The sequence below is a fragment of the Rissa tridactyla genome, chromosome 3, assembly GCF_028500815.1.
Source record: "Rissa tridactyla isolate bRisTri1 chromosome 3, bRisTri1.patW.cur.20221130, whole genome shotgun sequence".
NCBI classification, from domain to species: Eukaryota; Metazoa; Chordata; class Aves; order Charadriiformes; family Laridae; genus Rissa; species Rissa tridactyla.
Window position 1 is genome coordinate 46,447,087 of NC_071468.1, and position 25,468 is coordinate 46,472,554.

Here is a 25,468-nt window from a genome sequence, read left to right on the forward strand (position 1 = left end):
TTGCTTGATTTTGTATGCTTATGAAATGTGGTTCTGTCAAAACAAGTAGAAATCTTGCATTGGCCATTGGATTGAAAGGCCTGGGAAGGAGTGAGGTTAAGTCAGGTTACCATTAGTTTCTGGACTACCTAGAAGCTCACGGAAGATAGAAGCCACATACACAGCTATGTGTTGATTCTGTTTATAGCGTAAGAAGCTATGTCAGCTCTCAGTTTTTCCTCTCTCCCTTCCTATCTGAGTTCATTTTTCATCTCTGTTCTCCATTCAGTTTGCCTTCCCTTTGCCAGCTGGAGAGCCGGCAGCTTTCCCAAGCCTGTTAGAACTTCTGCTGCTACCTTCAGCAGCTGCAGGAGAGCAGTCACCCCAGCCTGGGGTCACCCACTTGTTGTCCTTGCCTGCAGTTGTTTTTTTTCCTAGAAGAGCAGCTCTACTCTGTGCTTGCCAGAAGATAACCCAAATAGCTGGTATTTGAAGTAGCTGGGGTTGGTTTGTTTTAACCTGCAGCTAAAATGCAACAGAAAATACTCATTTGCTAATAGACAAATTGGATGGCTGTAGTGGTAACTTAGTATTAGGAGAGAGGGCTTAAAGATCAGTGATTTGAAGCTGCTGCAGTGTGTCTGCCTCTTCTTTATGTTAGCTTCTGACTCAAACTTGCGGATTCCCATTCTCTCATGGGGATGTGTGAAGTACTGTGCTGTTTGTGGTTTGTTTTCCTCTTGCAGATTGTCCAGTTAACAGTGATTGAAAGGCCTGTTTTTTAATGAAGGAATCTTTGCAGGTGCTAGTATTTCTTTCCAGCTTTTCTAGTGTCACTGGGGACTTTTGTGAACACTTGGTTCTCTGCCCTTGCCTACTAGATCATAGAGGATATCAGCGTAAAGTTTTACTCAGATGAAAGTTAGTATTGAAATACTTGGATTAGCTGTGTCCCCAAGAGTTTATTTTGCCCCTTTCAGCTTCCTCTGTGTTGTGTAAGGCTGGCAGGAGTTTCTCCCCACTAGATAATTTCTTCGTGTTGCAAGTTTCTGCCTCAGATTGTGAAGAATCTGCAGGAGAAGACTGTGAATCCAAGCCAAGTTGTACCACGTTAGCCTGTTAAGTCAGTCATCTTGACTATGCTCATTCAAGGTAGAACCAATACGGTTCTTTTTTCCTTTGGTTTGATTGTTGGTTTGTGCACCTTGCGAAAAATCTTAGTGACGTGCTTAAACTGAAATGTATTTCCTCAGGATCGTTGTTTGTCAGGGATGAACAAATTCTTGAACTAGAAATAGATCACAGATGGACCAAACAGGGACAGGACAGATATTTATTTTTTTTTTCTTTTCTTTGGTTCTTCATTCCTGTGGTGGTTTGGGGGTGGGTTGTTGGTTTTTTTTGGTTTTTTTGGTTTTTTTTTTGTTTGACCCATGCCAAGGATTTCCAGTGAAGTCTTTGTGAGAGCATCTGATAAATTTTGGTAGGAAGTCATTGGTCTTACATTTAGACATCTTGTTTTGCTCACTGAGATTTGCAGTTCCTTCAGCAAACAGCAAAAGTGACATCTCCTTGACTGATGCAGCTTTCTTTAATCTGAGCTAAACAATAAAGTTATTTCACATTAATAAATTAATATGACAGAACACACGTCCTCTCTCCACTTTATGTTTGTGGTTGTTTCCCCCAAGGAATTTCATTTTGTCATGTAACTGGTATTTTCCCCGCTTTTCTAAGAGTTTGCTATTATTGCTTCCTTTTCTTACGGAGCAATACCTAAACTTGCGGATATCCAGCTGTGAGAGGAATGGAGAGGACAGAGGAAAAACCTTCCGTCTATTTATCTTCTTTACATATGGGTGAGGCTGTCATACTTCTCCATGAAGAGGATGGAGGCTGCTCCTAATTGAACTCAACAGTTTTGTGCTGCACTGATGTGCTGTGCCTCCTAGGGTTGGGTGTCTTAGCTGATGGCTCTTTACATCGTGAATGAAACTATGGATTATTACCTCTGATGTTACCTTCGTGCATTTAATTGCAAAGTAGAGTAAGGGCTGGCACACTAAGGATGCGGATGCTTAGCAAAAAAAATCTGTGGTTTCAATTAGTTCTTCTGTTAATAACTTAATGGTGCTCGTTCTAAAGTTAATTTTCCAGAGGTAAACACTTTTATGTAGAACATCTGTGTGTGAATGAGCAATCAGCAGCTTTTTAAGTGGGTGAGTAGTTGGGTTTGATAGACAGAAGTTGGGCGGATTGCAGAGTGGGGAGGGCGCTTTCATGCTTTCTCCATTACTCATGAATTCCAGAGGGTATCTTAGGCCAGGAGTGCTCAGACTGCAAGAGGATGCTCCTGGGTTAAAAAAGGATAATATTAAAAGTGTTTGCAAAGGGATCCGGTGGGTGAACAAATCCAGTGTGTGATTTAAATATATTCTTTGCAGAAATTAGGGTTACTGAATGCTTTAAAGTTGTAATGCCCAAGAAGCACAAAAGGGGAGACCTCATTTTCTATTAAGAAAATGCGGGTAATGCCTGGTGTTTAATTCATCAATTGCTTTTATGAGAGAACTGATGAGACAAGTAGGTCTCTATTTTGGAGAGCTAACAACTTTTGTTGTTCATAATCTAAAATGCTAAGGAATTTTGAACACTCGGGTCGCAAATGCCTGGCTTTTTTGACTGCCCTTAACAGTGTTGGGTTTTTTGCGTGTTGTTGGGTTTTTTTGGGTTTTTTTGGTTTTGTTTTTGTTGTTTTTTTTTTTTAAAAAGCCACAAGCCCAAAATTTTCTCTTTGCCTGACATACATATATTTGCTAGCTTATGCATACTGGAAAATGGTAAAACAACAAAACCATGTGACTTCATCATTTACATGGGTCACTTTTTTTGTCCTTTCCGTGTGAGTAATCTTGCAGTACCTGACAGTTTGACACGAACTCACTTTGTATTCTACCACAAAGCAATATTATTTCCCATGCCCTGTAAATTGTTACGTTTTGTGCCTTTCCTTATCACAGTTCAATTGGCGAGAAGGAACTGTCACACTAACTGGCAAAAGCAATGTATATTATGCTACACAGGCTGATTGGTGAATTTGTTTGCTTTCCAATTTGCCGCTAATGGCTGAGTCACTCTTACTGTTATAACAAATACGTATTAGATAAGTTATCGCAGCAAAGCTGTTTCTCGTCTCTTGCAGTTGATGATAGCAGAAGTAAAAAAAACAAGGGCTTTTTTATACATTGTCAGTATTTTAGACTCAACTGATTGTATGAAACGCTTCTGACGTTGAATTTGAATACGGCTGCTCTTTATGTTAAGTTGATGACAACTGGCATTTCCCCAGACTTTCCAAAAAGTGCTGCTGGTCCTCTTTTTATTCAGCAACATTGATGTTATAGATTCTTTTCCTGATTTCCCTTCAGCAAAGAGAACAAGTACGCATTTCGGCACCTTATAAAGGAAACTATAGCAATCGGATGCAAATTTATGCTTCTCTAACTGCAAAATTATCTTTTTGAGGAACAGATGGCAACCAAGTGTGCCCTCGAAAAAACACCCTGTATTGGCCAGAGAGACCTGGGAACTGTCCTAAACTTTCAACGCTAGGTTTTCTGGCTCAGTGAAAGATATTTAGGTCGTTTACATGCATGAAGACCTTTTCATATCTGAGTCTAACCCTGAATTATTTCAGTGAGAATTGACATTGCTCTAGCTACTCAATCTCAATGTTTTCTTCATTCCGAATGAGTTTCAGTAGCTGTTCCATGCAGATGTTGAGCAACAACTAACTTTGGGGTTTAACTTACATGATACTTCTCAGCAAAAATTGGAATTAAATTATAATTTTCCTGGTTTTAGGCATGATAGAGGATTGGAGCTGGATTTGCTCTCGGCACTGTTTATGGTCCGTGAGAGCTTGATAGGGTTTAAGTGGTACATGGGCCTTTTTTCAAGAGGGTTGGCTTTCAGTGGAAACCAAATATCTTCCTCTTCCAGCCCAGCTTCGCTTTTGTTTTCTTCCTTTTTTCTCTGTAAGAAAGGAAATTACAGAACCCTTATTACATTATTTGGTATCTTTAACTCACTGTTTTGATTTTTGTGGGTTTATCTTCCTGCAGCAAAACTGATAAGTAATGGCTTTGCCAAATATTAGGTCACATAACTTGATACATGTAATATGTTTACATAACGTGAGACTTGTAATGATGTCTGCACTATGATTACAGTAAAGGGATTGAGAAGCTGAAGTGCCTAATCTCAGAATTACAAGTGTATTTTAATTTTGTAGTTTTGAGTACTTTTCATACAGTGTCGTCACTTCCATCTCTTGTGAATGAAGTTTGTCTTAATTTTTAGAGGTTTTTATAGCCACAGTGCTATTGTGCTGTTTGGCAAATACTATATTCTCATTTCTGCCTAGAAGGAGCTACCAAAAAATTGCTTCTTCTGTTAGTAGAGTATATATGGAAATAAAGATTTAAAATTTTTGCTGCTATAGTGAAATCCATTCTGCTTATATGTGATATATAAATACCTTACTGATTGAACTGCAAGTATTCTAAACTATTTCTCAGTCTGCTCAAAAGCACAATTTCTTGCAAGTAGGGCAAACTGTGGAAAGCTGTATTTGTTAACATTTAGAAAAGGTGGGGGGAAGGTTAAAGTCATCAGCATAAAACAAAAAAAGCACTGAAGCAGCTGATTTGAAATACTCCTAATCGAATGGGCTGTGTTTTCACAGTTAACACATTATTTGGAAAACTGTTTTACATAAGAGAGGTGAAAGAGTTTGAAATCTGGAGGTCTGACTTTAAATTCTAACTTAACCAGGCTAAATCTAGACAGGAATGATTGCATTTAAAAGTTTTGTGTCTTTTTTTTTTTTTCTTTTTTTTGGAGAGCGGACATTTATTGATGTTAGTAGTATATTGGATAGTTGGTAGAAACTCGCTTTTTTGCTTTTCTTTTAAATTCATGTTACGACTTTTTGCAGAAAGTATTTTGTCACTGCAGACGTCTGAGTACTGTGGTGGCAGTGGATGACTTGGCCTGGAAAACTTTGTTCTGATCTCTTTCAAAAACCTGAAATCGTTATTATTTCCAGCAAATGCATAAAGATATGGGGGATGTGCTGTACAACAAACCAGCCATGCAAACCCATAGCTAATCAAGCTAATCAGACCATCCGCTACCAAGATGGCCAGTTTGTTTCACATGCACATCCGCGTGTCTGAGGACTCAAAACCCAAACCACCATCGAGTGGTCTTTCAAGTCAGCTGAGCTAAGTGCAGCACGAGAAGTTAAATATACTACTGTACTGGGAATCGTTTGATGTCAGAAGGTTATTGCAGATTGCTGCTCGGTGCATGTTTTCGGTTTCTCACTTCTTGACTAAAAAGGATGTTTTTGTTGTACATGTAGGCTTGTTTCAACAAAGGTTCAAAGACCTCCTATGTACAGGACAAAAGGCAAGCCCAAGAATGCACTTGGAGTGATTGAGGAAGATGGGCTAATGATCTTGTCTAAAAAGTCTCCTCAAAATGAAGTTTGACACTATTTTTTGAGGAGGAATTCTTTGCATTGGAAACACGGCGGGGGGCGGGGGGAGAGAAAAACACATCTGCCTGTGAACCTGAGTCTGGAAAAAACAGTATTCTTCTCACAAGGAGAAGCACATGCTACTTAATTATATACAAGACGTTTTCCTCCCCTGTATTTCATTCATGGGAGGGAAATCTGAAGGATTAATCACAACATGGGAGCAGCCTCACCTTACGTACCTTAATTAATAGTGTTCCTCTCAATGTGTTTCATGCCATTGTTGTAGACATCTGTTTGTGTTCAAAACCAGGTTTCAACTAGAAAGAAAACACAGATAAAAAAATTCTTTTCCCATTATTTCTAATGTATTTTTTCTGTTGCTTATGTACTAATTACTTAGGAATTAATACAGAGAAAATGTGGACTTTTCCCCCAAACACAGATAAAATTAATTCTCCTCTTTGATTCTTTGACTCTAGGCTATGGTGGCTTGTTATCCAGGCAATGGAACAGGATATGTGCGCCATGTTGATAATCCAAATGGAGACGGAAGATGTGTTACGTGTATATATTATCTTAATAAAGACTGGGATGCCAAGGTATGCAATAGTTTCTTTGTATAACTTTTTTTTTACGTATACTCGGTAGTGCACCTTTGCTGCAGGTCATTGTTCTGTGCCTTAGTTGTGTTCTTACATCATGTTAACTGTGGTTATCCTTTGCCCCGCTGATTCTGCAGTTAGTGAGAGCAGATAGAAACGGGGCGTTTGTTTTTCAAGGTTTTAAACGGTGCCAACAGCACCTCCTTGACGGTAAGATTGAAGGAAAGTTGCGTGTTTTTCATGTATGTTCTTAATTATACATATAAATATCTGCTAGTATCCAAGTTTCATAAATATCTAATTATGCAACTTATTGTACATTACTTGTATGATAAACACACACAACAAAGAGTAAAAAAAGAATATTTGGAAGATAATAGTTTTTAGTTTATTTTTCCTTATAGTCAAGTTGAATCTTGAGTTTATTGTTGGTGCAACTAGATTACTTAATTGAGTATGCTTATAAAAAGAAAGATGCCGTAGCTTGGGAGCAGTTTCAGATAAGCCAAGTGTTACGGTTATGCTATATCACTGTAGTTCAAAGCAGCGCAAGTCTTCGTATCATTGTAGATATAGGGTGTAGAATAGATAAGGATTTATAACACAGTTGAAGTGGTCTAAGAATTTACTACCAATGACTTGAAACTCTCCATAGATGTAGTGACTATGATAAAAAGTACCTTTAATAAGGATTAGGTAGATTTGAAGAATGGATGTAGCTAACTGGCTGTATTGAAAGCATGAGAGAGTAATGCAAAGATATCTTTGTTTATTCCTCAATTACTGTGCAGTTAGTTATGGAGAAATTTCTGCTCTTTGTATATGAAAAAAAACCCCAAAACTACTGATACTTGTATCATACTTAGGAAGTAGCATGTGGAAGAGCACGTAAGCAGTCAGTTCTGTGAGTTGGATGTACCAGATATGGATAACACAGGTTGCAGCTGAGAGGTTTTCTTTTTCTTTTTTTTTTTTTTCTTGAGTGCTATCTGTTTCTTGTAAGAGCTGGATGAGACCGATAACATACTCGTGTAAAACTAGTAGATTGGAAAGCTGAATCAGAAATGGATGCACTTGAAGCTTTCCCTTTCTGACTTGCTTTTTGAAATGTCAAATTTGATCTTTCAATAGATTTGATCTTTCAATTAGAAAATTAATTCCTTTTGCCATGATAGCATCTTTGCACATAAGTACACTGGTTGGACTGAACATCTTAAAATGCAGCTTTGGGCATTTTTAGTTGATTTACAGTTTCTCTCCTGGAAAAAAAATGAATACATACTACAGTGTAGAAGTCAAGGCCAACTGCATTTTCGCAATAACTGAAAAAAATTTATTGGCTAGATATTTAATTTATGAACAAAGATACTTTATTTCCTGCAAAATCTATATTAAATTACAAATTAATATATTATCAAGTATGCTGGTTAGCAAAGAAAGAAGCTCAAACTTTCTGTAAGAGAACAAATTGATCTAAATTGTCACTCCTTGTTTGACGATATAGATCACAATTAAAACAGTAATTTATATCAATTTACCTTGTTAGTACTTGCATTGTTACGACTTCCCCATGAAGGCGTACGGTGGCTATCTGTAGTTAGATTTAACAACGTCAGCGCCATCAGTAGGAAGAAGTTAACATGACGTAAAAATAATTAACCCCACCTGCTTGTGCTGTTTTCTAGACATACATAGGTAGGTCCAACTGTTTTTTCAAAGCCTAGAAGAGACCTAAATTGACCAGGAGTAATACAGATTTAGGCTTTAGTTTGAAGTTTCCTAGTCGTTCCTCATCTTAATTACAGAAACATTGACATAAACTTGTGCTGCTGTTAAATGAAGTAATCTCTCTAATGGGAAAGGGTGAAACTGGAATGTGAAATACAATGTTTCTCTCATCTGTGTTGGCATGGTTTTAGCCACCTGTGTATTATAAATCAGCCTTGCCCATTTTTTGCAAGTAAGTAATGCAGCTAAAAAGCGACGAATCTAAACCCACAGCTCTTTACTTAAACATGAATGAAGGTTTAATATTTGCGAGCATTCTGAAATTACTCAGTGAAAAACGTGTAGAACGTTTTGTTAAATGAAATGCATCTGATAAAGGATTTTATTTCAGTTCCAACTGCTTGAAGTATTTTCAAATGTGATATTCAGTACTTTTAAATACAATGAGACATTGTTTTCAAGCACTGCTTTTAAATACTTAATTTGTAGGTAAGTGGAGGCATCCTTCGAATATTTCCAGAAGGTAAAGCCCAATTCGCTGATATTGAACCCAAATTTGATAGACTGCTATTCTTCTGGTCTGATCGCCGCAACCCTCATGAAGTACAGCCAGCATTTGCTACAAGGTAGGACTAATGGACTCTCTCTATATTGCATCATGTCTCTTTTATCAAGAAATGAGCGAATCCTAATGAGAAATGATTGCCACTCTGAATTATGATCTGATCCCGGGTGTTCCCATGTACAGTTCCAGTTGCACTATGACGAGAAGGTGTTGGGGTTTTTTCCTACTGATTGGTTAGGCTTCCACTGTGCTGCCGAGTTCGTACTGATGTCTGATCTCTTATTTTGGAGAAAATATCCGCTTGGGTGGGTAGGAGGGGTGGAGTGGAAACACCAGAAGTGTACTTGACAGAACTGGATGGGAGCACTCAGAGCCATAAGCAGAGACCCCACCTTGGCCAGGGGATGTTCTCTTCATTATTTCTCTGTAATGGCTTTTGACTGTGGTCCCTTCCCTTTGTCCTTAGCCCCTTACTGTGTTACTGAAAGATCGACTGGATACTTCACTTTTATCTTCTCTTTTGTTGAGGCAGAGGGAGTTGTTAGAAGACAGTCATGTTCACTCTCCCTTCTTTATTCTAGGGGTGGCTTAGTTTAAGTTGGGAATTGGGAGAGGGCTGTGGGGCAGAAACGACCTTTGATACACAAATCTTCTCTTTCCTCTGGAGTATTAAAGGAGTTGCTCCCAGTCTGAGTCACAGAAGGAACTTGATATCTCCTTTGTCCCTCACTGCAGGGCAGTGGGTGATGCTAAAGGTACCTGCCTGCGCTGCCCCCACATCTTGAGTGGCATTTCCAGGTAGCAGCAGTAGGTAAATCATTAGGAGCCCTTGATTCAGACTTCCTGTTGCCCATGTCGCAACACGTTTTGATGTCCAGAGCAATGAACATTGACTGGAGCTGTGAGATAACAAGTACCTTTGCAAGAAGTAACTTGAAACTGCCATCGGCGGGTCCTCTTGCAGCCTTGAGGCTGTACCGCTCTCCCCTCCCCCTTCGTGCTCCAAGCAGAGTCAGAGGGTGAAATGCCATTTACTAAAGCTACTTAAAGTCTTTTCTCAATAGCTGGCATTTCATATTTAAATCCTTAACAGGCAGTGGAAAACCGGAGGAGCTGTGTGAGAAGGAGTAGTTAATTTTCCCTTATGGCAAACGTCCAAAAAAAGAGGTTCTTCAAGTGATGGCCTTGACTGAGTAAAAGATGAGGTCACAGGGCAAGGTGTTACAGACAGAGGCTCTATTACAGGTTCTGGACAAGAATTGTAATAGCCACTCATCAGGAAAAAGAAGCGCAAACTTAGAGCAGCAGTGTCACCCTTTCAATGACTGTTCCGACAATACCTACTAACAGAAAAAAACAAACCCCAAACCTGCTTGCTTTATGAAATGTTTTTTCTGTCAGACTGCAGAAGTATCATCTCATTTAGGTTGTGTTTTATGTCAAGTGCTTCGCTGTTTTTTCTCTTCATAGTTCAGGAGTTCTTTTTCCATCTATTTCCCTAGGTACGCAATAACAGTGTGGTATTTTGATGCAGATGAAAGAGCACGAGCTAAAGTAAAATATCTAACAGGTAATCTCTTGTTAATATTTTCTGTGTTCTGTTTTTTTCTGGAAGAATAGCTAAGTAGCCCAGCCTCACCTGCTTGGCCCACCTTACGCACAAAAAGGGGGAGAAAAACGGCATAACTCCCCGAGAGCCAGGTTTTACAAGGAAGGTGATCCGGTGGTTGAGCGACTAGGCAGTGCCTTGGGAAATCCAGGTCAGCGCCTTGTCCGGCTCACGCTTCTTCTGAGACCTGAGGCTGCTCAGTATTTTTATATGGGGGGTACAGCTTCTCTCTAGTCCTGTCTCTCTAATAGGTGTGGAGGGTAAATACAGCAGAGACTGCGAGGCGCTGCAGAACCAAGAGCCCTGGAAATAGTTTTGGTTGAATACAGAGATTGAACAAGTGAATACAACTTAACTGGACTAGAATCTCTCTCTCAGAAAAACAAAAGCCTAAAATTAAAATCTGGAATCAAAGCGTGGAGTTATTTCCTCCACTTCCAATTCCACATATCTAGCATCTGTTTTCCTTTTCTGGCTTCTCCCTCAAGAGGAAGTTGATCTAATTTTCCTGTTCAAATTAGCATTATAAGGAGAAACGGTCTAGGACTTCTGTCATGATTGTAATTGCCATCGTGATTTTGTGTTTGTTACAGTAGTTTAAAATTAAACCAAAATCAGGTATACCACAGGTGCACACATGCACTGGGATGTTTTCTCCACTGTTTTGTCAAGAACTCTGAAGCTGATGATACTGAAGACATGGGCTAGTCGTTTCCAAATGAGATATCCATTCGTCGCTGGTAGGCGTCCGAAGCTCAGAAGTAGCCCCAGGGCTAGGTAGGGGCTGCCAGAGCTGCGGTTTAGTTCAGTCCCCCTTGGTGCGGCCGACAACTTGGTTCATTTCGGGAGCGGTAAGAGCAGTGCAGCTCCCGCCTGGCTCGCACAGAAAGGCGGGGAGTCCCTCGGCTGCGGCCGGGCAGGCTGTCCTGCTGCTCGGTGGCTTCCCAGGCGGTCAGGAATGCCGGATGACGCCCGCCTGGTCTCTGCAGGAAGCCGGGCTGGCTGTCTGTCTGCCCGCGAGCCGGGCTTGGCGTCACACGCGCGTGACGGCGCAGCTCCTGCAGCCGGCCCTGCCGGATCAGGGCTGTTTCGGCCATCCCCGCGCAGCTTCGGCTGCTGCTCGTCCAGAGGGAATGTAGGGAAATGGTTTGGGTGGGTTTGTGTCTGCATAGGAGGTGCTGCCCCCACCGGCCCCCCTCCCTTTCCAGGGTCCCCCTAAACTGCAGGCACTTAAGGCAGGCAGGCTGGGTTGGAGTGGTAGTTAAAATTTTTATATCGGTTTGCCTTGTAATTGATTTATATTTTCATATTGTTGTGATTCCAGTTTTGTTTCCAATTAAAATGGTGTTCTTTGCACTGTACCTGCAGCAAGAATTGTGCAAATGCTTTTTATTTTCCAGTGATACTATACTATAAAATTATAGAATAAAATGCCATAAAATAGAAAACTCTTCATTTTTTGGCTTAGTGTAAGTCTTAACTAAAACCGTGCAGAATATGTGTGACTATTTCTTGAATATGGGATACTGTGTCTGTTAACATTTTGAGAGTCAAGCTTTTTGGGGGTACCTGAAGGTCAGTTTTCAGAGAAAAGGGCAGAAGAGGTGTAGGTTTGGGTTTGTTTTGTTCATTTTTTAGTAGCAAGTCAAATGGAACATTGCATTTTAAAAATCCCTCAGAATTTCTTTACATAGGGTAAATACCCAGCAACTCTGGATATTCTCATCTAGTATAATGAACAATGTCCTCAGATTCTCAACTGGCCATTCGTAAAGCTTACCTTTGCTTGTAAAGGCTGAAACAGTGAATTTCAAAACCGCACAGGTGATGTGAAGTATCCAGTTTTCTACTTGGACAGCCAAATAAACGCCCGCTTTCAGAGGTTATGAGTAACCACGGCACATTAACTTCACAGAGCACAGGATACAGAGCTCGTATACAAAAATCAGTATCTTGCTAGATCATATGTACTAGACAATCTTCAAAGTACTCCCTTAAAAGTAATTGGAAAGTGATGTAGCAGTTCTGTAGACTTTATATTATATATATTATATATATTTAAATTACATATTATATTTATTTATATATTATCATTTGATAAATGCTGAAAAATAATACCAAATTTCCTTTTCCTATTTCCACAGGTGAAAAAGGTGTGAGGGTTGAACTTAATAAACCTTCTGACTCAGTTGGGAAAGACGTTTTATAAGCCTTTGATTTAGCAACTCCCCTTGCTATTCTCCCTGATAAATCTTGATGCTATCTATTAACTTTTGAATGTGAATAACAAGATAAAGGAAAATCAACAACAAACCAACATTTTAATAAAGAAGCAAACAGTGTTTCAATGTTGCATCAAATAGAAGATTCTTTGACTGCTGAAGCATTGTACTATGTGATTGTGACTCCAGGCCTGTGACTGCTTATGTGAAGAAGATAAGCAATCAGTAAGAAACAGCATATGCATCTGGACATAAATAAGTGCCCTACATAGAATTTGTCCATCCTTATATTTTGCAAGACCTGTCATCCAGCTGAATCCAATTCATCTCTCCCTTTTTTTATATGGTAAAAGTTTGAATTTTGGGTAATTTTTTGTATGACCAGGTACAGTTTATCAAAATTGAGTCTTAAAAAAAAAAAAGAAAAACTGAAAAAAAAGAAAAAAAAAATTACAGTATTCTCCAAAATAACATGGATCTATTTTTGTAAAACTGTTCATACTGTTCTCCTCTGCCATGAAAGACCTAATTTAATGTAAGGGTTGCCAGTAACTGATAATCACTTTAATTTTCTTTACACCTTAAGTCAGAAAAGGAGCACTTTAATTACCAGCTAAAAACCTGATTGTTTTATATCATATCTCACACTAATCTTAACTTTTAAAGATTGCTGCTGTATTGTTTTTTTGAATATGTCCTCTTGAACCTTATTAACAGAAGCAAATCAGTATCTTGCTATTAGTAACATTCAGTTTGTGGTTTTGTATGTTGAATCCACAGAGGGGAAGTTCCCGTCTATTCTTTGTTTGGGTTTTTTTTTTTTTGGTTTGGTTTTTTTGGGGTTGGTTTTTTTTTTTTGGTTTGTTTGTTTTTTAAGTGACTGGCACTAAGTGAACTTGACACTATCGGTTGCTGTCATTGGCTTTGGGGACCTGGTAAATACCATCAAGTTACAAGAATATACAAGGGCTTTCCTAGGCTATTAGAGGTACCCAGAACCTCCTTATGTACTTGACAGAAAATTTTGAGCTTTCTCCCTTTTCTAAAGAATACTTGCCACCCCCCTTTCCTTTGTATATAAGTTAATAGAATATCTAAAATTCACTTTTTTAAGTTTCCTTTTCAAACGTTGGTGTCCCGTGCAGTCTGCAAGTTGACACCTTGATCTATTATATAGTATCAAGGAGATGGTCAGCACACTGAAGCTGAAGTGCATCACTGTAGGCTCCTTGTGCAATACATCTTTAGGTTTTCACTGTGCTGAAGGATTTCCCCAAAAAGGCACTGCCCTTTGATCAATACTGAGGTATATATTTAGTAAGAAAGCTTTTATTTTCTTTGACATTGTTTTCATTTTATCAAGGGAAGGGGACATCACAGAATAAAAGTGAGATGTGTAGAAACTTTGATATTCTTATTTTTAAGAAGTGGATGGTTTGGACACTGATTTAATTTTTTTCTTCTTCTTCTTTTTTTTCTTTTTTTTTCCCTGAGCTTTAAAAGCTTGAGAAAACAAAAGCAAACCGATAAAAGACAGCATTCATATTTACAGGAGTTTGGGGGTTGATCAGCTTACCCACTGCAGTTTTCTATCTGTCCCTTATTTCCTTACTTAGCCAAAACAATGTGAGTGTACAGAAATATTTCTGTATATATTACAACTTGTGACAATTTTAGCATCTGTATAGTTTGTATTCAATTAGAGACCTTTTCTATGGAAAGCTCAGTAATTTTTTATTAAAAAGATTACTATTGTTCATGTAAAACATGAAAAAGCTAATTGTTTAGTAACAAACTGACAGAAAGGGGAAAAAATTCAGTATCGGTATATCACTTAGGAGAACCAACAGAAATCCCAGTTTTGTTTTGATTTTGCTTTTCCTTTTTTTTAGAGAGTTCTTGCCCTTTACAGTTCTCTTCCTCTTTCCTCTTTTCTTCCCAGAAAAACAGACAGGATACCTTTACTGTAAGTGCCTCTGCCAACCTGGCCAAGGAGTGCAAATCTTCATTACTGTCTGGTCTGCAGTGCATTTAGGCTACCAGTGAAACAAGCAAAAAAGCCACCTCTTCCACTTCATCTTCTTTAGTACTACTTTAACGGAGGTTTGGTTGGTTTTGTTTTAGAAATGTAAGCATAAGCCTTTAAACTCATTTCAGTCCCTCTGTAATTCAAACTTCTGCAGTTACATGGCGTATCAAATTCTAATCACACTGTAGGTTTGTGCTTGCCAGACAGGTTTAAAAAGTGCTTAATTTTTCACTCCATGTAAGTCGTTACAATAGGGTCAACAAATCAGGTCAGCCATTTCTTCCATGTCCTTTAGAAACTGTTCATTTCATGTCGGTTGAATATTCAGTCTTGAGCATCACCAAGCAGGTCGTTTTAAAACTATTTTTTAAACTGTCTTATGATCTGTATGTGTCTAGTCCTGGTTAAAGATAAAGCTTCATAATGCTATTTTTATTCATGGTGTTAGCCGGCTGTAAAATACGAGACCTTTATCTATAGCAGGCAAAGAAATTCAGGATTCATTTACAGGTTGCCTATAAAGTTGTGTAATTTGAAAAGCAGTGTTCATTATGAAAGAGCTCTCAAGTTGCTTGTAAAGCTAATCTAATTAAAAAAGATGATGTATAAAGGTTCTTGAAACTATGTGGTCATTTGCAATCTGTGTAACTTTTGAAAACTATAGCAATTAATTTATAAATGCCCCCTGATAAGGGGGGCATGTGGATTTTTGGTGGGTTTGTGGGGTTTTCTTGGTTTGGTTTGGTTTGTTGTTGGGCTTCTTGTTTGGTGGGGGGTTTTTTGGTTTTTGGTTGTGTTTGGTTTTGTTGTTTTTGGTTTTTTTTAAGTCAGAGCTGTTTCTACTCTGGAGAAGGGTCTGCTGCTTTGTACCCTGCCTACAGTTCCCTGGGCGTGGTGATCGTTTTTCCTGATGACTTTCTCCCTCAAAAACAGCACTCAAGTTTAGGCTGACTGGAGAGTGATGATGGACGTTAAGAGGCAGCTCTAGTTTTTTCACCACTTTCTGACAGGGATGTGAGATGGAAAACCAAAGTCCTTTTCAAACAGGATTTGTAAGGTTTAATGGGAGCACTCCAGTTTTACGTGAGTCCCAGTGAATTATGAGCCCTTTGAAGATGGCAGAAGAATGGTAGAGTCTACAGATGCCAACCCATACGAGATGCCACACAATTTCCCTAAGCTTTTTGATGAGCTTCGTAAGCTTTGATGAGCTTGACTGTGCGGTAATCAAGGAAGTATCTATCTGGCTGTGCTTCTGCCATTGCTCCGACTCTTGTGTGCTTGTCCGTCTTGTACCGGTTCAGGAAGAGTTACCTGGATCTCCAGGTGAGTCTGTCAGCCTTATTGGCACTTCGGTACCTGTGGTGCTCAGTTCTGCTCTTTCCAGTGTTAGGCTGAAACCTAAGTGCAGCAGCACTGAGCTGGCCCCGGAGCGCTTTGAGGCTTTTTTTTATGCTTCAGTGCTGTGTAACTTCTTACGTGTTCTCTTGAAATATCCTCTCCCCCATCTTTGAATCTAAAACAACAAGGAAGAAGCCTTCTAGCACTTGCAACCATCCTGGGTAGACCTGATTTATTATTTATTTTTTTTTAATTATCACATTGCTGACCACAATATGCAGGGAGATCGTTTTGCGTAGTAAAGTCAAACACCGCACCAGGGAAAGATGAAGTTTCTCTTGGGTGTTTCTCAAAAGAAAGACGCAAATCTGAGAGGAAGCTAGCTGACAGCCTGTATTTTACGTAAAACATCTGGGAGTGCCGACCACTTTAAGGTCAGGAGTGGAAAGATCACATCTCTTAAGTCACCTTGGTAAGTATAATCAGACTGGAAAGTACCATTCTTCTGCCTGCTGAATGCTTCGAAAAAGAGGGGAGACTGCAAAGTGACAACAGCAAACTCAGAATCTCAAAACGCCGGATGCCTAGCGTGTGCATCTTGCCTGCGGGCATGCAGAGATGCAGACAGCTGCATGCATGTGCAAATACATAGTGGGAATGTATGAGTACTCGGCAGAGAAGACTTGGAAGAAATCCATGGGACTTCATTGGATCTGGATGTCATCTGCTTTTTTCTTTTGGTGTGTGTGTGGGGGGAAAGGTATGGATCCGTAGAAAACTGGGCCTCCAATAGTCAGCTTTCACGTAAAATACTTGGCTATTTTGCAGATGTAAAGTAAAGCTTGAATGTAAATAATTGCTATAAATGTGTTGAAGCCTGTTTCTGCTGTTATGCTGCTGTAAGGCCTGTGTTCACTTTACAGCGTCTGCTGAATCTGAGTTGCCTGACCCTGTCTGGTGGGGGTGGACAGCAGTGGACAGAAGCAGGTTCAAGGTCCTCTGCCTACCAGACAAAACCAGTTCCAGAAAATTTGCTCTGTTGACTTTTGTGGCCACTTACTCAGTTCCATCAAGGTTTTCCCCATCGCTTTGAAGTTGAGTGAATATACAGCACGTTTATCCCTTCCCTGAAGTAAGGAGAAAAAAAAGAGCTCGTAGCTCCCAAATGGACTAAGGTACTAAAAGTTGGCTCTGAAAGTGGAAGAGCAGATGAGCTGCAAATCACCAGCCCATTGGAGATAGACTGAAGTCCTTAGCAGGACAGGGAGGAAGGAATGAATTGAATAGAGATGGTAAAGCAGGACTGGAAGAGATAAGTGTCTGCTTTGGGGAGGAACATGAAGTGTGAGGAGAAAAAAATACACAATGTGTTTCCCTCAGGAAAGACAACTGCTGATGTATCCCTTCCACCTTTCTCTTCATGGATGTGTGTTGCAAAATAGTGTATTTTTACCTGTGAAGATGGGAGGTTTGTAACTTTTTGTTTGAACTAGGAGGGCAGTGAACAGAGCAGTGTCTCAACTGGAAATCCATTCTTCAAATGCAGTCAGGGATGAGAAGTAAAATCCCTCTCTGAATATTCACCGTGTGGATCCCGTGCTCCTTGTGGGCCTGTCTGTGTGTCAGCGTGGTTTGTCAGGGTGGAACCAGTTCCTCTCCTGGGCTCATTTCAGGGGCTGGCATGGTTCAGTTTTATTTTTATTTTTAAATAGAAAATGAATCCAGAATAACTAAAATGCAGAGATTTGCCTCCTACTCACAAACAGAAAGCCTGAATATTGTCTTGGGTCATGAGCTGGTACTTCACTCCCTAAAAGAAAGCAAGGGTCAAACAAAAAGCGAAGCAAAAAAAAAATGATCAGAACTGTCTTAAGGCAAGTCACTTAGGCTGTGAATGTATCTTGCTTACGTTACCATATGTAAGCAAGCTTTAAAAATCTATTACTAGAGACTGCGTTATAGCAGAAGGCGTAGTCGTGGCAGCTCAAAGGTAACTAGAATTTTGGGGCTTGATTAACTGCTGTTAATTAATTAGCTGCTGTTAAACCACCCCTCCTAAACCCGAAAAGTGCTATCTTAGCTGTTGGTGAGTGTGATACCTGGGGTTACCAAAACGGAAGGATGTTTCAGAAGAACTGTTTTTATTGGAGCACTTGGCAGCATCTTTGGACATCAAGGAGGAAATAGTTTTGCAAGGAAAATGTGATGGTAGACACCACTAACATTTGGCAAAGGGAACTGGGGCCATGGGTAATAACCAAATCCGTTTTCAGAGATTAGAGTCCAATTGATGGTGTTCCCGATAGCGAAGAGCAAGGTTTGAGCTGTCAGATTGGCCATATTTATTGCCCTTCACTTCCCCTTCCCCAGCCACAGCACAAGTAACGTGGTGCTGGGCACGTGTTCTGCGCAGTCATATTTTAACGAACAAGCAAAAACTGTTCAAATTAACTCTCTTCAGTCCGACATTTTTCTTACGTGTAGAACTCTTTAATGGGATGGCAGTAGCAGTTGCTAAACTTCTGTGAGCACTTTTATCTTTCCCCCACGTGCATTACGAGAACATTTATTTGTTTAAAATAGCCCAAGTAGGAAACCACCGTACGTGGTTAAGAGTTGCTGCAACTTCATAGCCATGCAATGTTAAGCGACGGCGTAAGCAGGGCGGACGTGTATTTTACGGTAAAAGATGGGGCTGGTAGGAAGCCATGAGAACACGCAGGGGTTCTTTGGGCGATCCGGCTGCTGGCGGGGCGCCGGGAGCGGGGACGCCAAACGCCTCGGGAAGCGGCTCCCGGGGACAGCTGGAAATAAGAGCGAATGACTGGGTCCCCCTGGTGTCCTAACCGGGACAAAGCCTCTCCCTAAGAGCAGAAAAACACGGGTTCGCTGTCCCAGAGGCGACAAAGAGAGAAGTCCCTGTGTTTTAGGCGGAGGATGTTGTGCTGCACAAACAAGTTACTTTAACTTGTAGCAATCAAAGGAGGTGTATTTTGGTTGGGAGTTTTTTTGCTGTGGTTGATTACGATGTTGTAAGCTCTTGTTTAGATACTCCCAAGGCAGCTTTATCTACGACTAAACATCCACCGGGGCGGGGATGAAGGAGCAGGGAGGTGGGAGATGGTTGGTTACACCTCCAGTGCTTACAGCAGGTTTGCGAATTTGCTCTAGTTTGCTCAGGCGAGAGCGCAGGGAGAACAACAGCTCTGCTTCTCCTCTCCTCAGCACCTTCCCTTGCCATTTCTGCTCCCACATATTGGGGGGGGGGTCTCTCCTGCCCCCTCGCTCACCCACGGCTTTTGCATCCTTCCAGGCTGCGATAGCTCCCCAAGTGTTGTCCCAACGTCAGCCGAGCCACAGGCTTCTCTGCTACACCCTATGTGTGGGCGGAGGATTAAATTATAAAATACTCGACTGAGGAAAACATTTGGGGTTTTTAATTCTCTGAGATGCAAGGTTGGCAGCAGCCTGACGCCTGCCCTTCCAGGTGCTACCTAAGCCCTGGGCTGAGAGTTGCAAAAAAAAAAAACACCTAGAGAGGAGCGACTACCAAGTCACGGCAGCAGTGCTGCCTCTGGCTGCTGCCGCTACCTGCCCCGAGTTGGTGCTGCTTGACGAAAGCTCAGTGTGGCAAGCTGCTGACCGTCTCGGGGAAGCAAACTGGTCTTGAAGCTGCTCCTCCTCTTTTGGCAGAGATGGTGGGATTATTCATGGCACAGCTGAACCGTGGCGGTTCATGAGGCATAGACTTCTGCTGGCACTGAATTCTGCGTATCTAACCATGCTGGCATCACCCAGGACCAGTTTCACGCCAATCTTGGGTGGTCTCCCTATTGAAGAAAGGAGAGAGAGACACACAAGGAGAGTAGAAGCTGGTGCAGGATTCACAAACAGGACATCTACCTGTCAGTCTCCTTGAAAATGGTATCACTTCAACACAAATCCACAGCCAGATGTGAAAATACACTCGGGGCTGGGATCAACCCATCATAAACCACCCAAAGCTGAGTGAGGGTGCTTGCCCAACAGCAGAGACACCCCCAATCTCTCTTCCTGGAGAAGTGAAGGCGGCGTTTCCCTCAGCACCTGCTGCAGGGTGGCCACAGACTGACCATGACCCTGTGCGTGGCCCAGCGCCTGCACTGCCGAGGCTGCAAAGCCTTAATTTAGTGTGGAGCGCTCCACTGCAGAAGAGTCCTGAAGGCAGGTAACCCTCCGGAGCCTATAAAAGGATTAAGAGCCATGCTGCATTAAGACAACTTTAAGTGTTTTCTTCCAATCTCAGGCCTCATTCCTTCAGAGGATGCTCGTGTCCAAAAAGCTCCAAAGACGTGGCATCACTTAACACTCGGGATGTGTGTCTGCTTCGACAAAACTGCATTTCAAGACACAAGAGTCAGCCCAAACGTTAGCGGTAAAACCTCTTGGGTGGTGTCCTCTTAACTCTGCCAAATTGCCTGGGAAATGTTGCCAGCTAGCTTGAGTAGCCTTTTGGGGTTTTGCAGTGCCTGAAATACCTCCCATTTCCTGTCATCAGATACTTTTCCTGCCTTCTAAATCTCTTATAGGTACTTTCAAAGTTAATTACATCTGAGCTTTAATTCACGTCATCTGCAGGGCTGATAATCCTGCCCCCTCCCCACCATATGGCTTGGGGAGGAAGCAGCAATTAAAACCTGCCTTTCCAGGGCAGGCCCTGAGAAGGGGTGACCCAGCTACCTGCTTCTCCACCCGGCTTGGCAGGGCAGAGCTTCCTCCTACCTGTCTTTGTGTCGTGGCACGTGCCCGGCTCCTGCCTGAAATCCCCCAGTCCCCCTGATGCATGGGATGGGGGATTTGTCCCTCCTGGACATGGCCTGGGTGGTGGCAGTGATGGGAACTGCCCCTGCCAAAACTTGCAAGGAGGGGAAGACCCATGGAGCTGGAAAGAAGCTGATGGTTAGAGGTGGTGTGAGCAGCCCTGGGCTGTGCCAGCGCAAGGGCGAGCAGATGGATCCTAACTGCCTTCAGCTGCAATTTCACTCTGTCCCGAAGTGCTCATGGTGTTGTTATGCAGAAACCCAGGGCTGTGGGCATAGAAGGTGATCCTGGAGGTGGTCTGGTCCAGCCCTCCTGCCCCGAGCAGGGCCACCTACCCAGGACCATGTCCAGTTGAGGTTTGAGTATCTTCAAGGATGGAGACTCCACAACCTCTCCAGGGAACCTGTACCTGTGTTAAACCACTATAATAAAGTTGTTTCTTATGTTTAAGTTAAATTTCCTGGATAGGTACTGCTAAATGCAAAGCTAAAGACTAACCCAAATAATTCTGAGCGACATATCCTGCAGAAGACAGAGGATTTGAGACTGAAGTCCTCTACTCGCAGCTTTCCACACCCCGCCTGGTAGAGATGCCGTCCTCTCTGAAGCCGCCGGGGTGTTTTATCCTCAGGACGACTCTTCCCTTTGGACATGTTCCCATTTGCCAGAACAGCCCAGACTTTGTACCGTATCCTTCCACTGCCACGTTATCTGGAGCAGCCCATGCCAAGTTGAGTGGTCCCGTCACACACCAGGGAGTTTGTCATGCTGTTGGTTGAAAAAACAGCTAGTTGTAAGATGTGCTGTGCACCGTAAATAGCACGGCCCTGGCGAGTCTTGGGAGTAAGGCCTGTAAAATAGCAAGTGCGTGCTGGGTTACACGTTAAACAGGCCAAAACCGTCGGACTTTGTACACTGCACTCAAAATGAAGGGGCATAAAAAATAAAAGCGCTCTGGTCAAATGAACGCTTCTGAGAAGTGCTGCCCTGCCCTTAAGCTGAACGCAAGGGGTAGTGGTTTCTCAAGCCGCGTGTGGGTGCCATGGGGAGGATGCGTCCCATCCTGCACCCATCGCTGCAGAGGCTTCTGCAGGGGGGCATCCTCCGAGCCAGCCATTTGCACGGCTTTTTTGCCTCATGCCTCTCTCAGAACACAACCCACACCCTCCTGGTGAATCGAAACCTGCTTACAAGTGGGTGGCGAGCACACCCGCTGAATGGATCCTTCTGGGAAGAAAGCAGATAATTACTGGGATGCTTTTGGGAAGAAACCAGGGCGGTCAGTGGGAAGGCAAAGGCAGGGCAGCGAAGCAGCGTGGAGGAAGTGGAGTAAGAACAGAGAGGCCCTTTGGCTGTTCCCCCCCACCAGTAAAGTCACTGAATGAAGCTACTACAAGAATTAAAAACTCCAACTAAATCATATCCGTAGAGGTAAGATACTGTACTGGGCCTTCACTGAGCTCTAGTCCGCCTTTTACCCCAGACTTTGTGCAATTAGTAACATCTCTACCGAGAAGGTACTTGCAGTGAACACACAAATCATCATCCAGAGACTGATGGCATTTAAAGAAAAAAAACCAAAAACATTTATTGCTTCTAAATTAAGCAATGCGTGAGCCAAATAATTAGCCTGTTGATTTTTGTTCCTTCAAACATTCTTTGTTATGCAGTTTATGAAATATCAGGTCTAAGATTTATTAGAACACAAAAGCAGATGAAATGATGCAAAGGAGAGGGGATGGATGGGACAGAGACAGGGTGAGCTATTCAGGCCAAGCTGCTGCACCTTCTTAGAAACTTCATCCAGTCTTAAAGCAGCCTGGCCTGGCAGAAGCTAAAAGGGAACGGAGGGATTAAGGCCGTGGCCATCTCCCTTTTTTAGCTTTCACACCTACAGCACACACCACCCTGCCCTCGGCCTCTCGCACCCCTCCAGCTCCCAGGCTTAGCCGAGGCACGGGGTTAAGTTTTGTGTTTTACAAACCTCTCTGCCTTCTTACAACTCCGTCCTGCCTCTCTTGAGGAGCTGGGTTGATGCCAAATGGTGACAGAAAATTAGATTTTTCACGGCAACGGATGCAAGTGGTGCGGTGTATGCAGACCACAAAAGGATGCCTTTTGGGTTATTCACTGAGCCTGGACCAGAAAAAGGAACTCCTGTCTCATCTTCCCAGTCCCTCTTGCAGCAAAGCTAAAAGGAACACCCACAGAAAACCCAGGTAATTGTAGATTTACTTCTCATCTCTCAGCTAGTTGCAGACCTCGCCCCCATTCCTCCTCCTTTAGCTTGTTTGTGGTCCAGTTGGGGTTCCTGATGATCCATCTCCAGCCCGGAGCGCAGGTGTAGGTGAAACACCAGGCCGTCCATTCTGCACTTTCTGTTGGTTCCCTGTGCAGGATGGAGAGGAAGAAATAAGTATTCCTTAAATGCAAGGAGTGACACCTAATGGCCTGTCGAAGAATCCCCAAGCTCCACACAGCCTGGTGTCTTGGTATTTTTTTCCATATACACAAGTATATGAAAACACACAGAGCGTATTTTCACACATGTACTGAAATGTAAACCTCTCTCGTGGCCTGTCTACCCATCAACTAGGCTTTAAGGGTAATTTAATGTAGAGTCTTTACATTCATATGCAAGCAATTGTTTCTTTAAGCTCAAGACTTCGAAACAGCCGTAATAACCCAGATGCAAGTAAGAATTTCAGTGGTTTAGTTTGGAGTGTAAAATTCATGAATGCCGGCTGGCAGGTAAGGAGCCGCTGCTGCAGAGCAGCCATTTCACTGCTGCCGTCACTGTGCCAGGCAGCAGCAATCACGCAATTTAGGTCAGATGTAACCCTCAGGAGATCACCCAGTCCAACCTTTTATCGGCCTTTCAACTTCAGATGGCCACACGAGACAGCTGCTGCACAGCCAGCCTGTTCAAAGATGCTTCATCACTGCTGGATCCAGCCAGACAGCTGCGGTGGCAGCTTCTTAACATTCTCCAGCCTTGTCATCACCATGAACTGCTCCAACCAATTCAGAAGAGATGTCCATCTTTTTTTTTTTTTTCTCTCAGAAACTCACCGTTTGTTCTTTCTCCCTGTTAACCTTCAGTATGGTGCAACTTGCTTTACTGTAAGGATGTGTAGGGATGTTGCATGTATGGAAAAAACAACAGAACTGAGGGGCTCCAGAAGAACACTCAAAGAAGAAGAAAAATCCTTACAAGCCCTTTACCATACTGCACATCTTGCTGCTGCAGCAAGAGAAGCCTGAAGTTTGAATAGCTACTTTGAATTTCAGGAATTATTCACTAGTTTTCCCATTACAACTTTGATTTTGTAACACGTTACCTGGTATCCTTTATTCCGAAGGCTGGTACAGTGGCAGGCAGCACCGCGTAGCCTAAGCCCTCCTGCAGGTTGTTCCAACTTAACAGCATTTCGTTGTTCTCTTGAAAAACATTCCTGGAAAGGAGGCTCAGGTAACTAACTCCTACACAGGTTGTGCAGCCGCAGCTTCCCTGCCTGAGAAGCGTACTTCCACCCGGCCATAAATAGCCTGCTCAGCAGCTTACCCGCAGGAATTAGGGTTGACCGTGCTGCAAGAATACACTTCCCCTGTGACCTACATACCCCCAGTGAATACAAATAGTGGCTGGACTATGGAAGATGGTAAAGTATAGAGGAATGGCACTTTAAAAACATGTTTTTAAAGCAGACTATTTCTGTTACATGTCTTCTTGCATGATGCTCATATATTAGTCCAGAGAAAAATGCTACTTCCAATTCCTTCATCAGAACTCGAGTACTATGAAAACTTCCTAGAAAAACATTTCCTTAAACAGTAAAAAACACTTGAAAACATTTGACCTTCAAGGTTTCTTGCTGGCTAACCAGTCTCAAGGCAACTTAAGAGCAGCCTCTTTCATAATAACAAAATAGCTAAGTAACCCCCATTTAGGTAGTTTGACCTCTGGAAACATTATCTGAATCGTTCTGAGCAATTCCAGCAGACGACCACAGAATGAGATTGCTTTTGCCTTTAGTTTGCAGAACCATTTGTTGACCTCTCTCGTACCTGATTTGTCTCAGAGATCAAGCATATTAACTTGTTTCTCAGAATTCCAGTCAGGCAACTTATTTTGCAGTTGAGTGAAGCATGTTTGTTCAAGATTCATTACTCAATTCCGCTGTTGTAGACAGTATCTAAACTCACTCAGGACAAAGTCAACCGATACAGAAGGCAAAGTTTCTTGCCTTTGACCCAAATTTAACAGCATATCTGAAAAACATACTGGTAGTCATTGTTATAATTGTGGGAAGGACACTGCATTCACGAACAAAATCTTACAGAAACAGCATTCACAGCAACATACCCGAAAGAACAAGGCACGACCTGTTAATAATAGCCTGCAATAGGTAGCAACTGCAAAATCTGTCCACCCAGCTCTTTGTCACCTTTATCTCTGTATAAAAGAGGTCTTGGCATCATAATACTTCGCTGTAAAAACACACATGGGCAGAGGTGATGTTTTTTTCCACAGCTGGTCCAAAACTGCTCAATTGTTTTGAGAACAGATCTATTTTAGGACACTTGTGTATTTGAAACAGGACTTGCCTACAGCTTAAGTTCCCGCCAAGCTCCCCGGCAGGCGACACCATTCACTGAATTCTACAGGCCAATTCCCACATTTGTTTCTATTTGTTGTTCACATTAACACTATTGATGTAAAAGAAGACATCAGGAAAAAAAAGAAGTATTCAGTTGAATATGAAAGTGTATTTAACAATACCCACAACGCTCCCTTCCTGGAGCGATCCTTTACTCTTACCAGTTGCAGTGGGAAAGACAAACCAGGAAACTGATGGGAACAATAGTAAGGGAAATACCTTTCAAAAAATGCTTTATGATGTGACAGACCATTCATGATGTGAATCTAGTCCTCATCTTAAAAAAACGTATGATAGTACAAATACTTCTGAGCAGTACTGTCCTTGTAATCTCCAGTTGCAGTGGGAACGCTAACAGATACTGCAGTTTTAAGAAGGAAGTAT

General features: G+C 42.0%; 1 protein-coding gene across 1 annotated transcript in view; it reads left to right on the forward strand.

Annotated features, from left to right (window-relative positions):
• Positions 1-12,478, forward strand: part of EGLN1 (egl-9 family hypoxia inducible factor 1) — a 34,550-nt gene extending 22,072 nt beyond the window's left edge. Inside the window, exons 2-5 of the mRNA XM_054197165.1 lie at positions 6,007-6,126; positions 8,347-8,483; positions 9,925-9,992; positions 12,176-12,478. Of these exons, the coding sequence (XP_054053140.1) occupies positions 6,007-6,126; positions 8,347-8,483; positions 9,925-9,992; positions 12,176-12,240 (390 nt within the window). The 3' untranslated portion in view covers positions 12,241-12,478. The remainder of the gene's footprint in view (positions 1-6,006; positions 6,127-8,346; positions 8,484-9,924; positions 9,993-12,175) is intronic.
• The last annotated feature ends 12,990 nt before the right edge of the window (positions 12,479-25,468 follow it).